This window comes from Prenolepis imparis, unplaced genomic scaffold, assembly GCF_030444845.1.
Source record: "Prenolepis imparis isolate NDT839.2.m4 unplaced genomic scaffold, iyPreImpa1.0 SCAF_10, whole genome shotgun sequence".
Classification (NCBI taxonomy): Eukaryota; Metazoa; Arthropoda; class Insecta; order Hymenoptera; family Formicidae; genus Prenolepis; species Prenolepis imparis.
The window spans coordinates 12,211,643-12,227,854 of NW_028141168.1; the positions used below are offsets into that span (position 1 = coordinate 12,211,643).

Below are 16,212 nucleotides of genomic sequence, written 5' to 3' on the forward strand. Positions count from 1 at the left end.
TAACAAATACATTTGTTTAAAAATATTTATAGTTAATAATATTACAATATAATATCTATAACAGCAAGAAAATATGAGAAATATATAAATTTGTTTATCAACAATTGCAACATCGTCCTCATTATCGTCCGAGTAGATAAGTAAATACTAGTATAAATAGAAAAAACTTTATATTGTTATAGAATTATATGCGAAGTTATAGAGATCTGAATAATGCATGATGTAATTAAAATATAATTGTTTTGAAATAAAATTGTTTTATAATTGTTTTACCTTTTTCTTTAACTGTGTATGCGTGCGTAATATATAATTACATGTATTTTCAATCCAGTTAAACAGTTCGTATAAAACATTGTTTTAATTAATAGCACAAACATCAGCAGAAATTTCGTGGACTTAAGAATGAGTTTTTTTATTACATTAAATAGATTTGTGCGGCCTGTCGAGCTGCGACAGATAATCATAAATTATTCTGATGCAATTTATACAAATTTATATAAATTGCTCACATTAACACACAACTTAAGGTTTGTGTGTTTTCAATGTATAATCATATTATAAATTATTAAACTTTTGACCACATGTTTCTACAAATAAGTTCCGTTATTTTACGACACAATCAATGCAAAATCAAAGTAATCCATAATCATTTATGTTATTAGTTTTGACTGTCTTTAGACAAAGCGAAAATTTCAATGTAAATATGTGTGTCTTTATCCTTGCATTATTATATATTATTATTATTATATTTCTCTATGTATCTTACTTCTTATTCCTTTGATGTTTCATTATTAATATTTTCGCGTTAGCATTATATTTCGGTTAGTTAAATTATACAATTTCATTCTTTTTCATTTAGAATAAAATTATATACTTGTATAATTTTATGAAACTAATCTCTCTTCTCGAGATCATAGATAATATACGTAAAACTTTAATCCGATCGATCAAGTAATTCCTGAGAGAAATACACGCAGTTATAAGTATAAACACGAATATACGCGCACAATAGCTGCATTAATATTGCAAGTGCATTTATATATCTCTTTGTAACCCCACATACGTATAATTCTTCATTAATAATTACATGCTACTATAACAGCTCTGCGCTTCTTCCTTTTCTCTTTCTCTCTCTAATATATCGACAGTACAGCCGATCAAACGCGCATCCAATCTCATTACAATGTCACAAGCGAATTACAAAGCTTGCCAAGAGAGAAAATTTATGAGGACATTCGAATCACGGAAAAAAGTACCGTACAGCAAATTGAATTATATCGCTTCATATAACTCCTCTGAAAGATTGTTGGAAAAAATTTTGAGCAAAAAAATTGTACTGTTAAAATCTCGCGAGGTATCAAAATCTCATGGCGAACGCCATACTTGTAATAAATATCCAAAGATATTCTCATATATTTTGAATGCAACTTATATTTTTTTCATACTATGCAAAATCTATCATGCAGAAGTTTGAACGGAAAGCTTTTCAATTTTTCCAATATATATTGTATATGTCATATCAATATATTGTACACACAACACAAACACAGATACACATACATATATTTATCCGCACATGTAATAGATATGAACTGAGAAAAAGCGACTTCATGCAAGATGCGATGATAATAACGTAGCCTTAATTTCAACGATTTACATATATATACTGACCTCATGAACAGCTGCACAGCGATAATATTCGTCCCTCCTGAAACAATAAAAACATTTAATTACTAATTAATGAATATGATTACAATCTCTCTCGTAATAATAAATGTACTCATTACAGAGTCTGAATAATTCATTTAAACATTTATTATTATGGACTGCTTAACAGTAATGTATTTTCAATACAGTCAGAAGAATCAAAACGCTCGTGCAAAATAAATAAGCGACCATCGACGAAATGAATGCATTTTCATTCAACGCCGATAATTGGCCGTCTATTAAATGAGGCTGTAAATTTAATTACGCGCGGTCAAACCATGATGCGTCGCAACGAGGCGTAAAAGTGAGGAACACACTCTCGACGCAAGCCGCAGTTTTTCAGTGCATCCTATATGACAGGCGACGTAGCTTCGTGTCGGAATTTATGTGGAGAACATGCATCCGCCTGAATTCATCGTATAAGGGCTTACTTGTGCGATATGTCACACCAACACGACCGCTGCGCGAACGTGTGAGCGCATGTCTGTGAATGTGTGCGCGCATCGGTTTTGCATTTTTCAAGCCGATAATTTATCAATCTTGTCCACCCCGGTTCCCCATCTCAAATCCCATTCTCCTCCAGCTAGCACGGCGGCGGAAGAGTGAAGAGGAAGGGCCGGCCGACAGTCTACGACCGGTCGTTTCTGGCAGCAAAATAATGAGCCTCTTTAAAGACCGGAAGTTTTCATTCGGGAGAGCTTGGAAAATCGATTTTCGCACTTTGTCGAACGCGTTATTCGCACCGTCATGCGTCAGGAGGCAGCGGTGCACGGATTTTATTTTGTACATTAAATGTCAGTGCATTTGTTAATGAAATATCGCGAGAACAACATAGTATTAACGCAACCGTACGTGAAAATTTTGTGAAGTTAATTTTATAAACTACTTGTCAATTTTTTCAGTTGACTTAGCACTTCCCGTTTTAGTCATAAATTCGATTTAATAAGCTAACTTAATTGAATTAAATGTTTCGAGTCTCTATTTCTCATTATACGAGTATAATTAAATTAAATAATAGATTTTTGTGTATCTTTGCTTCCATTTATATAAAAAATTATTACACATAATTTTCTATATAACCACATTGATTATAAATCATACAAAGTATATATACATACACAATATATTTTACCGTGTTCTGCCGTAATTTAATAAAATGTCTGCTGGAAGAGCTTTTACGAAAAGGAAAGTATGTTCTCATAGCTGCTATTGTAGTTTCTTTCAGCTTATTCAGCACAATAAGATAGCGATGGAAACGAAAGTTCATCGATAACAAAAAGCTGGAATTGCTGAACGAGTGACTTTCTCCATAGAGAAAAAAAGTACGACACACTTTTAAGATGCAATATTTATATTTTTTTACTCTGATTCGAATTTATTATACTTTTTCAACAATGGAATAAAGTAATACTATATTAATGACCAAATAAATCATTAATTTTTTTTAGATTCCATATATTAAGTATACGATAAACAAAAAATAATTATGTGAAAAAGATACAATTCTAAAAATGCAATAATAAAAATAAAATATTACATTCAGAATCTCTTCTATCTGTCTCATTTAGCATAATTTATTTATTCTTATCACAAAGAGATGAGTCATCGCTCATCGTTAATTTTATAGCCTCTCCATCGTGAAAAGCTGAGTGAGCTTTCACGAATCATTATTTAACTTCGCTTTTGGCTTATTCAGCACAAGAAAAATGAAAGAGAAAGCGAATGTCTTTTTTAAGCGATAAAATAGAAGACATCGGTTCTGTAAGGATTTAATTCAAATGCTTATTTACGTAAGTTTTAAAACATGAATATAATAAATTAATAAGAGTTTCATTAAAATTATAGTTTCACAAATATACATCAAAGAAAGTTAAAGAGCGATTTAACTCGTCTTCATGACATTTTTAAACTATTATGTTATTAGAATACATCGATCTATTTAAATATTCAAAACGCTATTATTTTATTTGTAAATAAGTATTTAGTATCTTGTTTATAAAAAACAAAATAGTTAATATTTTAGTTAGTACTTTCTTTTCATTTGTTGCATATGAAACTGTTTGTTCAGTTTCAAGTTGTCAGGTACGCGTGAATAGAAAATCGGCCATTACTCTTACGCGTAATGAAAAAAACTAGCTTGAAAAGAAGTTATGAGATTTGAAGGAACAATATTGAAAAGGACAGGAAGTTATAGTTTCTTTTTTTAATTCAAAGGCACAGTTCTTTTCGTATCATTTCAAAGAAACGAATTTATACAACTTTTTTCATTTCTAACTTTTACATAAATTATGTGAAAATTTTTTCAAGAAAGGGAAAATATATGTAACATTTTTTGTATTTAAAATATTGATTTCGAATATGAATAAATATATTCTCACTTATTTTGCGCATAGTTATTAATAAATCAATCTGTTTTATATAACCGATATCGCTTTTGTCGCGTCTTTTAATCGTATGAAATATAATAAAACGAAGTATCGACAACCTATGCACCGGGCGTGTCATGTTCTAAATTCAATGAGGAAAATTTGCTCCGCTCGTGGAATCGAAAATTATATACGTTCTCATATATGTCTCGAGAGTTTCTCTGGGAATTCTCAATTGCTTTCGCGAAACTTTAAAAAGGTATGCAAGTTTGAACCGTTTTTCATAGTTAGGAGATCACGACTGGGTATGTCAGACTTTTCAAGTAGTAGAGAAGCGGATATAACCAGACGCATACAAAGCAGTGGTGTAAGCGCATACATTCGGCCGACACTGCGCACCTTCAGTAGACGGCTGACCGCGCGATAAGGTTTAATCTTAGAACAGTTTTATCGTGGCGCATAAAAGTTCTCTAAAAATTTTATCTTCGAGCGAATACTACATATATATTTTCGAGAAAATCGATCGCGCATTGGGAAATAATAAATAATATGAAAATAATGTATATATATTGTATATGTATATCTGGGAAAAATTCTCGCGCTAAACGTGGAAATTTTATCATGATAAAGGCAATTTAAACCCATAAATTGAAGGGAACAAAATAATGAAATACGATGGACGTCAAATGAAACCAATTTGATCTGTTATAATGACGAGTCGAACAACTCCCGCATATCAATATGTGCATCCAGGTTCGATAGAAGAAACTTCTATCATTAAATTATTGCAGCGTATTTCGTTCGGAAATTAAACTTTCAATGGGCTTCGACCATTGCGAGTGCATGCGAGAATTTCTCTCTGGCGTCAACGAAGCGAGTGAATTTTACTAATAAAGACATAATCGTTATACGTCGTCGCTAATGAATCGCTCAGTATGAAATCAGCATGTCCACCGAGGCACAGAGAACTCATCGAGAACTTTTTCAACTTCGAACTTAATTTGAAGAGAGAGATGCGATAAGAAATTTCATTCAGAAACTGATGAGGTATTTCGTGCAGATTTTTCTCTTGACGCGCTCGACGCGAAACGAAGAAAAATGTCCATCGAAGGAACAAATTCCGATAATTTATTCCGACGAAGAAAGCAATTAGCAAAACGCAATTAGTGCATTATTTACATTCATTTAACTTTCTGTTGTTCCGTGCTATATATTGTCTTTAACGTTGATGCCGTACAGATACACACAAAATTTATTAGGTCATCATGTATAAATTGATAATTATTCACGAATATATATAGCAGAGACAAATAAACAATTTAATATTTATTATTGCTGTTTCCAAGCTTGATTAATGGAAAATATAATAAAGCATTATTATATTTTTAATCAATATTTATACGTAAAATGCTCGTAAATGTAAACAATCAGATTTCAAGACAACAGATTTATATAGCTATACAGCGTTCGGTAAAAGAGAATAAAAATTTGACATTATTAAAAGGATGAGGAATTATTTATGATTTAAGGATGACAAAATAAAACGGCGGCAGCCAAATACGATTCAAAGAATGAGGTCAGAAAACTTGTAATAGCAAAGGAAGACAAACTACAGCTCAGAAAGTTGCACGAGTTGTAAAACTTGGCGGAAATAGATGCATGACCAATGTCTAGCAATGTTACTGGAACCGGGACCGTTGTATTGCGCCAAGGGCCAAGACAAGTTGTATAAGACAGAAGTTACTACACCCAGGAGGAGTAGGGCACATTAGGATCAAAATCACAAATCCTCGCGCACGTGACTCGCTTGCGAAACTCTCGATTATTCTGGGCGCCAGAACTTGCGGCCAATAAAAATATATCATTCGCTATTGTACTTCATCGACATCTCAGCAAAAAAAGGAGGGGGGGAACGCATATACAAAAAGCGATGAGAAATGCTTTTAACGTGACCGGATGCGAATCAATTGCCATTTCGCAATCGCGTAATTGTTGCAATATATTCTATTCACATCCCGTGTTTTTACATTTCCCCGTTTCCTATCTTTTCTTCTATTTCCGGGCAAACCGAGTTATTTCTACTGTCACTAATAGTCTCGATTCTAACTTCTTCGCACTTTCATCAGAACGTCCTTTTATACGATGCAAATCGCTTTTTTGCCTGTGAGTTAGAGAACGCAAAAGGGAAATCGCTCGTGATCTTTTGAAAGAAGAACCCTCGCGTCGACGTAGGTATGAAGGTACACAATGAAGCCCGGACCTTTGTTGCAACGACGATAATAATATTTATCCAAGCATAATTCGTGAAATATATTCAGGACTTTGTTTAAAAGACGGAGATATCGCGGCGTCGCAGGATTTTCTTTGAAGGAAAATTTAATGCGCAACAAAACTGTAACGCGACATTATCGTTCTGAAAGTTGCCCGACATCGCAATAAAAGTGTCTCTTTCTTTCTCTCTGTATCTAAATCATATCCCAAGATTTACATTACCAAATAAAAAAAAAGTGAATTTGTATTTTAATATCTCTATTTAGATCCAGAATACGAAAACTGTATTGTCGTCGACAATTGAATCGATAATTAATCGAATATATTAATATATGTATATTTTATCATTTAAGAAATTAAAAATTTTTTTATTCAACTCTATTTTATTTTTGTAAGGTCAAATGTACAAAAATATTTTATTATTATATTACAAAGCTACGCGTTAAGTTTTATTTATATTTTTCTTGCGGTAAAGACATTCTTCACAATGTCGCATCGGCAAAGTGATTTTTTGTACAAAGATAAAAAGGTAAATCAGAGGATGATCTTCGCGTAAGCTGTAAACTAACAAATTGCTGATCATTATTCTTTAAGCCGCTATTCTAATCTGGCGCGACACTATCATTTTTCTGTTCTGTCAACCTTTCTTGCTGTCGCCTAAACGATATTCTCCAGGCGTTCATATCGATGTGAACATTGTCACCCCCGACAAATTATCACTGTCAACCTGCACTTTAATCAGAGAGAATCGCCGTGTCCACTATAGTATTATTCTAGATTATTTTGCTCGTACAAACAGAAATTGAAAATAACATTAAAATAGATGGCTAGTATTGTCTGAGCAATTGTTCGATTGATCCGAGATACTCTCGTGGTAGCGATACTAATTCAATTTCTGTCGAAGCACAGAGGGTAGTTTCGAACATCTCGAAAGAATGTTTTGGACAAGCGAGCGCAAACAGCCAGTTAAAAATAAAATTACCTGAAAAGCAATTATTTTAAACGAAGATATATCTTAATAAAATTCATTCCACTTTTAAATAAACGAGTAAACCGTATCCTGACTTACATATAAACGTAAAAATATTTAAAAAATATAAATATATATTTCGGGATTTGATTATAAAGTCGCTATGAATAGGGGAATCAGTTTGATAAAAGAGAAAGCGAAACTGATGAGACGCAAAGCAAAAGATAAAAATTATGACACACGGCGGAGGAGAAACTGGCGCGTGGTCATGCATCAACGAGAAAATTGAATATCCCATCGAAGCACACAGCGGACACAAATTTATGGGGCGTTCCACTTTTAGGAACGACAACTAGACACCAACACACGCAACCGTTAATCGATCGCTATGATTGCACGGGTAAAAAAGAGCTATCAAGCGGCCAATATTCGCGTTTTCTATTATCAAAGGTGGTTTCTCTTTTAGCTGCCATTATTTTATCCTTTTTATCTTCACGTAAAAATTTTTTTCTCTCTACTCTCTGATATCTCAAATTATCTGTAATTTGCTATAATTGTGTATTATCGTTACATGTCGACCGAGATGAATATATGTATAAGAATAAAAAATCTCTTATATACGAAAGTGTATCGTTGAAAATCATGCGAATTAATTGCAATGCAAATTACGATGCATCAAGAATAAAGGCAATCTGTAAAAAGCACGGCACAACAGTTATTACGCGCTAAGCTCAAAAGATAAGATCACTAATCCTTCTAGTATTAGACTTTCCGAGTCTCGTCGGCACAAATTAGGGATGAGAAGCCACCGGTATAGGTAACACCTGGTCTTGACGTCTCATCAATGTGTACGAGAAGCGAGAAGGAGATAGAAAAGAGGAAAGAGACGGGAGGGAGCTTAACCGACCTTCTCCAGCTTTGTTAGCAACTAGAGCGATATCAGAAGGGTGGAGAGAGAAAGAGAGAGGGAAATTAACCAACACCTAGGTCAGAACATGCAGACATTCTGAGTACCTACATGGCATTGCAGACAGCGATTTTCTACCCTTCCTTACGACTGAGAGTCTGTCGTTTGATTTATATGAGAACGATTTCGCGTCTGGCGGCACGGGTAATCGCGCGATGATTGCCGCTTGTAATTGATTAGCGATTACCCATGTCACTTAATCCCTCCATCTTCCCGCGAAAATGATGGCTCGATTGTTGGTAGCATTATCGATATCTCCAGGCCGATGCATCAATCAAAATCCAGACGAGAGGGCGGATGAACGATCAAAATAATGTTTCATTGATAAATTGATCTCCACGCTTTCGCAAACATTGATTACCTCACCAGTAATGTACATCACATTTATAATAGTATTGCCACGAAACACTTTACGCTTTTACATTATAAACTATAATGTACATTTGAATAATTATTGTTCAGTAGATAACGCTGTAATGCTTTTGTGAGATAGTTTATAATTATGCAATAAAATATCATAGATATACAATCTCTCATTTCAAGCTTTCAAACTAATTTCAAACTTCTAACTTTAAACATCATTTAGAATTGAAAGCAATATATAATATATATGTATACACGTTTGTAATTTACCATGTAATAAAATTTTTTATGCGAATTATTTCTCAATGCCTCTCTAGTTCCCTCTAAAGCGTAACACGTGTAAAAAGAAAATCCACCGCGATTCCCGCAAACGACTTTAAAAACTGTTTCGTAAATACGTTACGCCGGCTTGTTTCTCTTGGAACATTTCCCGCGCGCATTTGGATGAAATACATCACACTTTCTATGATCGATGTGCATATATATGCCCGTAGTTATGCCGGTGAGCGAGGTTTCCTGCGAAGCAATCTTCGCAGTCTGATTTTATATCGCGAGAAGTGCTCCAATACAGTTTCATGCAATCCCCGATACGTTCGACATTTTGAATCCGTAGATGAACGCGCTAGCGCGATCGCAGCAACGTGTTACCGCGGAACAATGAAGGCGATTTACGGCGCTATCGCCGCAAGGTGCTGCAACACGATGCAAGTATTGATATGGGGAGGAAGGGTATGAGTTGGCTCAGACATGTGCAATTTCCAGGCCGAGGTGACGAGACTACCGACCTTATCTCTTCATGTTGAAGGATTATCAGCGCACGATAGTGAATAAAATGATGATACTGTGTTCCGCTCTATTAATTAATAACATCTTTGATATATTATTAACCTTTACGAATTCTCTCTATAATTTTATCGATCAAAATATTTCAGCAACAAAATATGTCACGTATCAGCATTAATAATTATATTTCGTGAAAAATTAATTATCGATCTGCGATAATAAAGCAAGTACATATCTTCATATAAAGTGAGAAATAATGAGTGAGATAGCGCATTTTGTATGCGACGGTATTCCCTTAGAAGAAGTTCCCGGCATTATCCCACTCATAATTTCGTAGGCAGCTTACACAAGCTTAACTCATCCCCTATCTCACCTCTGTCCACCCTCCAGCCGCTACCAGCCACGGTTTCTCTAGCATTTCCGAGTTTGTGAGCTCGCAAGCTGCCCCTCATAAACTTAACATAAGGGTTAAGTCTTAGTAGTGCCCTCAGCTTTGTTCCTTTTCTTCCTTTTGCAGCCCATCCACCCCATGCTCTCTTACCTACATCAAAGGGTAAACTTTCTGCTTGTTATCTGAAACTGCTCGGGAAACACCATGTGTAATTACCTCTTTGAATATTTTCTTTTTAAAGTCTTCCTGATTACGTTACCCCGCATCGTTCGCTCGGCTTCTTGCGCGAAATTATCTTTTAAAACAACTAATTAAACCACCGCGATATTAATTGTAATTAAGCTTATCAATTTGCCATTTAAATTATTATCTTTATGCAAATTTCTCGACGCGTAAGTATGTGTATATAATTTCTTACGAAAAGAATAATCTCCCATTTATATTCTAGCAGGAAATCCATCGATAAATTGCATAAAAGTAATTGCGAAAGTATCGAATTATTACATGATTATTAGAACAGAGCCCCACGTGAAGAAGTAGAAAGAGTTGCAATTATGCGCATTTAATTATCGTTAAAAGTACCCATAAATTCATCTTGCAATCTGAGAACAAAGAAGCGATCGGATGGGCGCGAAGCTTCGCACGCTTCTAAACCGAAAGTCGCGATGTACAAGCCACTCAACGAAATTGCCACATGGCCGAGTTCCTCAACAGGGCACGAAGAAACATGAGAATCCTCGAAAGGACTGCGTCATACCATGAGCAGACTTTGATGCACGAGCGCGGACCACCAAAAGAACAAGGGAAAAGGTCAGAAGCGAAACATTATTCTCCGCTGTCACAACAAAGTAGGATTTGCCATAAGAGATATATATATTATTACGTGCTACACACACACAATACACACACAATTGCATTTCTATTAAACGAAATTTTAGATTCATTTATGTTTCTTGACACAGCTGGGATAACATTTTTTGAAACTAAAAAAACATTTTTCTAATAATTATAACTTTCGCAAAACGTATTTTAAGTTTTAAAATTGCAGCTGCTGCGTTATTAGATAAAATTTTATTAGAAAAAAAAAAAACTATCGATTATAATATATGTTGGAAAAAAAATATATCTAATTCCAATAAGCAGCGTCGAAAATCTCATACAGACACGTGAACATAGATGGACATGTTACTGACCGTCAAATGCAGTTTGTATACAGAGATTTCGTTAACGCGAATTCTCCCGTCCGGGCGATCGTTAATTCGACAAATTATTCATCGTCGCAGAAATAAAACGCCGCCGGGCCGAATCGACACAAACTCCGCTAATAAGTTAACTGGCAATCGCTCAAGCGCTTCGCGCGCGCCGGTGAAGTTCTAATTGGATCACTTGTACCTGTCATCGTCGTGAGGGAGGTCGGCGCCGCGCACCATGTCGACACGACGATCCACCGTCGCCGCCGGCGCGATCGGCAACGACATTTTGAGTGAATTTTCCGACTGAAGATGCGCGTCATGCTCGCAGCAGCCTGTTGTTTTCCCAGAGAGAAACGCCACATATATCTCCGCCTGCCCCGCGGACATCCCCACCTTCCCCTTTACGCGCGTTCACGGTGATATAATGCACGCCGTGCGTTCCTCGATGTAGAAAGGCAACTGGAGAGAGACGTGAGAAGGGATGGTGGATGTAGACAGAGGGATGGGAGGGAAAGAGGGACCGTAGGTGAATCCCGCAAAATTGCAATTCCAGACGAAATGGAGTTCTGGTATTTTATCCAACGTGCACACTTCGCACATTCGAACGGGATGCGCGCACGTGGTATGCGCTCTCGTCCGTCTGTCATTTGCGCAAAAGACCCTTTACCCATATGTATCCACATATCCGGAAAAGATTGTAAATAACGGCAGGTGTGGCACGCGACAGAGACGTAGTCGTCTGAATGAGTTGCATAAACGGTCTCGTTTTAACGTCGCGAAAGAAGTCCCGAGAGTCTGCTCAAAAAGAAAAAGAAATTGACAGTTTTAATATTTTATTCAACGCAACCCGACACGTCTCTCGCGTGCAAAAGCATGAACTCGAAGTGCTTGGTATCATATATATTTTGTGCTTAAATATTAAGGGCCTTCTGCATAGTGGTGAAGCTGTACAGAGATGTGTGTATATGTGCTTAGTGAAATAATATTTTTATTTACTCAGTGGAAAATTCTCTCACTCACGTAGACGTAGTATATTAGAGAAAGAATGCGTCAATCTCTTTTAGATTATAAAATCATTTTATATTTTAATAACTAACTTTAATATTTATATCGCTCGTTTATATGCATACGAACGCGTCCGATATTTTTATCCGTATTAAATTTGCGTTTACCACACGTGGAAGTTACACACATGACCTACAGGTAGATCATCACATACCTTCAAACATACTCGTATCCTCCTCGTTTGGACCCTCGAGGCTTCGCTATAGCCGGGATCGTAATTGCTCGAAGAGGGATTCGCTACACCCTCTCATAGTAAGGGGTTCTATCTCGCGCAATGGGCTAAACGTAACCATGATTTACGATTCTGTGGTCGATAAGGACCGCTATGAATGCGAGAACATTGGCGGTATAATGTTTTCCAGACTGATGATACCCAGTACGGAAAAACATTTATCGCTCTTGTATGTACAATGTGTCCTACCAAAGATAATTCACAGGTGGCAAAAGGTTCTTGGGGAAATTTCATGAAAATTGAAAGTCGCACGTGAACTGTTTTTACGAAATAAAAATAAAATATTAATCAAATCTCTCTCTCGAGATTCAAAATACATATAAGTGTTCCAAGGACAATAAATTGCTAATACATATGTATGAATCACGCAAACAAATTAAGTTCATTTACATATGTTCATTGAACTGCTATAATCATTAATTTATGTATTAGAATATGATCGAACGTAATTTATACGAGGTAATCGAGTAAATATCGATTCCGGAGTTCTTAGAAAGAAAGAGAGAGAAATTTTTCTACTAATATATGATATATACTATGGAAACACTCTATATATACGTACATATACATATGTATTTCAATGCCGAATTTTTCACGTACGCGTTCAAGCAAGGCCATTCCTCCCTTCTCTCGCATGCCGCAATGGGCTCTTGTTATACGCTTTATTTCACGGCGATAGCCGCAAACACTTCGCTCCGTAAGTGGCAATTTGCATAAACGGACACCCGAAATGTACTCCTGCTCTCGCCCTCGTGTTCTATGAGATTTGTCATCTCCAATAGCTCGCGCCGATTTTCCAACGACGCGATAATGCTACATTACTATGACGCGGCCGGAATTCGGGGAGGAAATTCCGGAACGTATGCTTCATCTCGCTACACACACCCAAGAGAATACACTCCAGTGCACATCTAAAGATGAGAATTTGATGCGTTTTGGATATGTGGATTGCAATTGATGGTCGTTTATAAATTTACTTTTATTTCAAGAACGAAGATTAAGTTAGAGGCTTAAGCAAAAGTTATAATTATTCTATGTAAAAAAGAGAAAAAATAAAAATAAAATAAATAATAAAATTGTTAAGATATATACGAAAGGGAAGAAACTTCTTTTTTATCATATTCTAATATTTTATCTTTTACTTTGTGTGAACATGTTCGACTGTTTCTATTAGTCAGTATAATTACTATGCAAAAAATCATTAATTAAAGCAGCTACGAATATCTATTCGATCGTGTAAAGTGAAACAAGTCTCGTCTAAAATTGTTGAGAAATATCGAGAATTAATTGCGAAGCTTTAACGAATATTCCAGCAGAAACCAACGGAAGCAGAACAGAAGCTAATAAGGCGCGAATGATTCGGTCGAGAAATGACAGAGCACTCTGGCATTAGGCCGTTGACGATCCAATGCCAGATGTCACATGCGTGACTTCCCTTCTATCATCCTCCCCCCTTTCCCCCCTCTCTTTACGACCCTTCATCACTTCTTGTAACTACTATAACACACTTCGGCACTTTAGCTTTCTAAACTGCGGAAACTACAGCAAATTCCGCGCCTGAACATAGCAGGTGCTCCCGTCTTTTAGCCGATTAAGTAACTATAATAACCAGAGTTCACCATAATGATTTAGAGTACGTTGCGCAGTAATCTGCCCAAGTTTCATACAAGAGTAATAATTATTCTTCAAGTAACCAGATTCTTTCAAGTCTTGCACAGTCGTTTACGTCGCCACGAAATTTACTAAATCAAGATATATGCGCAATATATTATTGTGTTACATTTTTCCTTCGTTTCGACGTTTCTCTCGCTTTTTAAAAACGTCCAAAAATGCAAGACAGAATATGAAGAATGGGTCTCTAGGATACAATAGCTCCTTGAATAAAGGAAATAATATCGGAACGAGTTATCTCGGAAGTGGCTCGGAGAGCGCGTTTAAAGGATTGGGTCTCAGAGCAATAATTGAATCTCTCTCCCGCTCTTCGTTCCCGTATCTGGCAGGATATCACGAGATTGGGCGGACGATGAGATAAGAATCGCTATGTCAGTAAGAAAGGAGAACGAAGGGAGTTTGCAGCGACGTATCTGCCAACGGGCGTCGCCCTTCGCTCAAATACGACCGTGCGCGACCAGTTAAGAATATTTTATCGTGGAATATTCGCGCGTGTGCGAAGAGAGAGATCGGGTAGGACATCGTGCTCTTTTGCAGGAATTTTCCTGACATAGCGGAATTCGCGAAGACCCGCCCGATGTCGGCTGCGTGAGCATTTTTCTTTCTTATCTCTCGGTCTCCTCTCTTCATCACACTTCTGCATGCCAAGTGAAATAAAGGAATAAAAGTTCGTAATGATCCACAAGAGATGAGCTTATGCATTGAAACAATACGAAGAGAGAGACAAAGTCTCTCTAAAAGTATCGCGAGTAAAAATAAATCGTCGTCATATAAGAATTTCATTCATCGGTTTAACTTGTATTCAGTATAATACAATTCATCGGTTTAACTGTGTATTCAGTATAATACAGTTTATACATCTTCTTGTAAATAACAACAAACTAGCGTATTAAAATTACAAGTATCACTTGTAAATAATATGGTATTAAGTCTTCCACAATTTTGGTTTATATAATAGCATACTCGAATATTCCAAGAGCCATTAAAATGCGAAAACAGGTCAAACAGAGCAATCCTAAGAGTGCATTCATTAGCAGCCAATTATTTTCATACAGTTCATTGGAAAATCTGATGTGCTACTACAATAATTTCATTAAAAGAGTACTTCTTTAATAATATTAGATAATCGTGTGCTCTGGACCTAATATACATTCTATATGCTTATGTATAAGCATTTTTAAAAATGTCATAATCAATTTCTTGAGAAGAAGCTGTTTTTAAATCTATTATGTCTCTGATATATTTTTTTAAATTTCAAAACTTGAATCGATATAACAAACGATATATAAAGCATAAATTAAAATCGATTTTTACACTTATAGAATGTCTGAGAATAAAAAAAGATTGGTAAAACTTGGACAAGTGAATACCAATGTTTCACATTACCAACCAACAACTGCTATTCGCTTCAAAAGTCTTGAGCTCCGATCTATACTTGGCCATCGATCTTGCTCTAATAGATGAGCAAGGACGGAAAGTCGATTTGTTCGGCCGAGTAGCGGCGTGTTTTATTTGTCGCGGCGAGACGTCGTCGGACCGGGAAATGTAGAGTTATTACATCCCGACGGAGGAAGAGGACCGTTTTCAAGCCAGGTGACGAAGACCGGACGAAAAATGGTGCGAGCGGAAGAGACGACTGACGAATGCGATTCGCCGCGGGAAGTGACGCACTCGTTTTCGGAAAAGTTATATCGCTAACTATACAATTTCTCTAGAGAGACCATCGTCCTATCTCTTGTAATGCAACATACTACATTAGAATTAATATTTTTTTTTCTGACCTCGATCCTATATATGTAAATTACGAGAGACCGATGGATAAATATAACGTAGCATAAAAAATTGTAGAAAAATAATATGTGTATCTTCTAGAATCACATTATATACATCACATACATACATACATACATACACAGGCATATATATATATATATAATAAAAAAAAATATATATATATAAAATGAAAAATGTGATTCTCGTGAAGCGCCAATGCAGCCATTGAATTTATTTTACTTTTCAGTACTACACTTTTCTGCTTTTTTCTTCATTTCTATTTCACGAAGTATTGCGGTTTAAGATAAAGATGGCTCCGTTTTGAAGCTTCACATTTATCATTTCCTATTTTCGTTTGCTATTTTTCTGTCAGTTATGTGTGAAATATAGATGCTATTATTTGTTAAATTATTATTTGTAATTTAAGTATATTTTCTACAAATATTTTTTAAAATATTAT

At 35.8% G+C, this 16,212-nt stretch overlaps 1 protein-coding gene across 1 annotated transcript in view; it reads right to left on the bottom strand.

Annotated features, from left to right (window-relative positions):
* The window catches only part of LOC145941511 (uncharacterized), a 153,659-nt gene that overhangs the window by 92,852 nt on the left and 44,595 nt on the right, over positions 1-16,212 (bottom strand). The window contains exon 3 of the mRNA XM_083047620.1: positions 1,672-1,708. Within this exon, the coding sequence (XP_082903746.1) occupies positions 1,672-1,708 (37 nt within the window). The remainder of the gene's footprint in view (positions 1-1,671; positions 1,709-16,212) is intronic.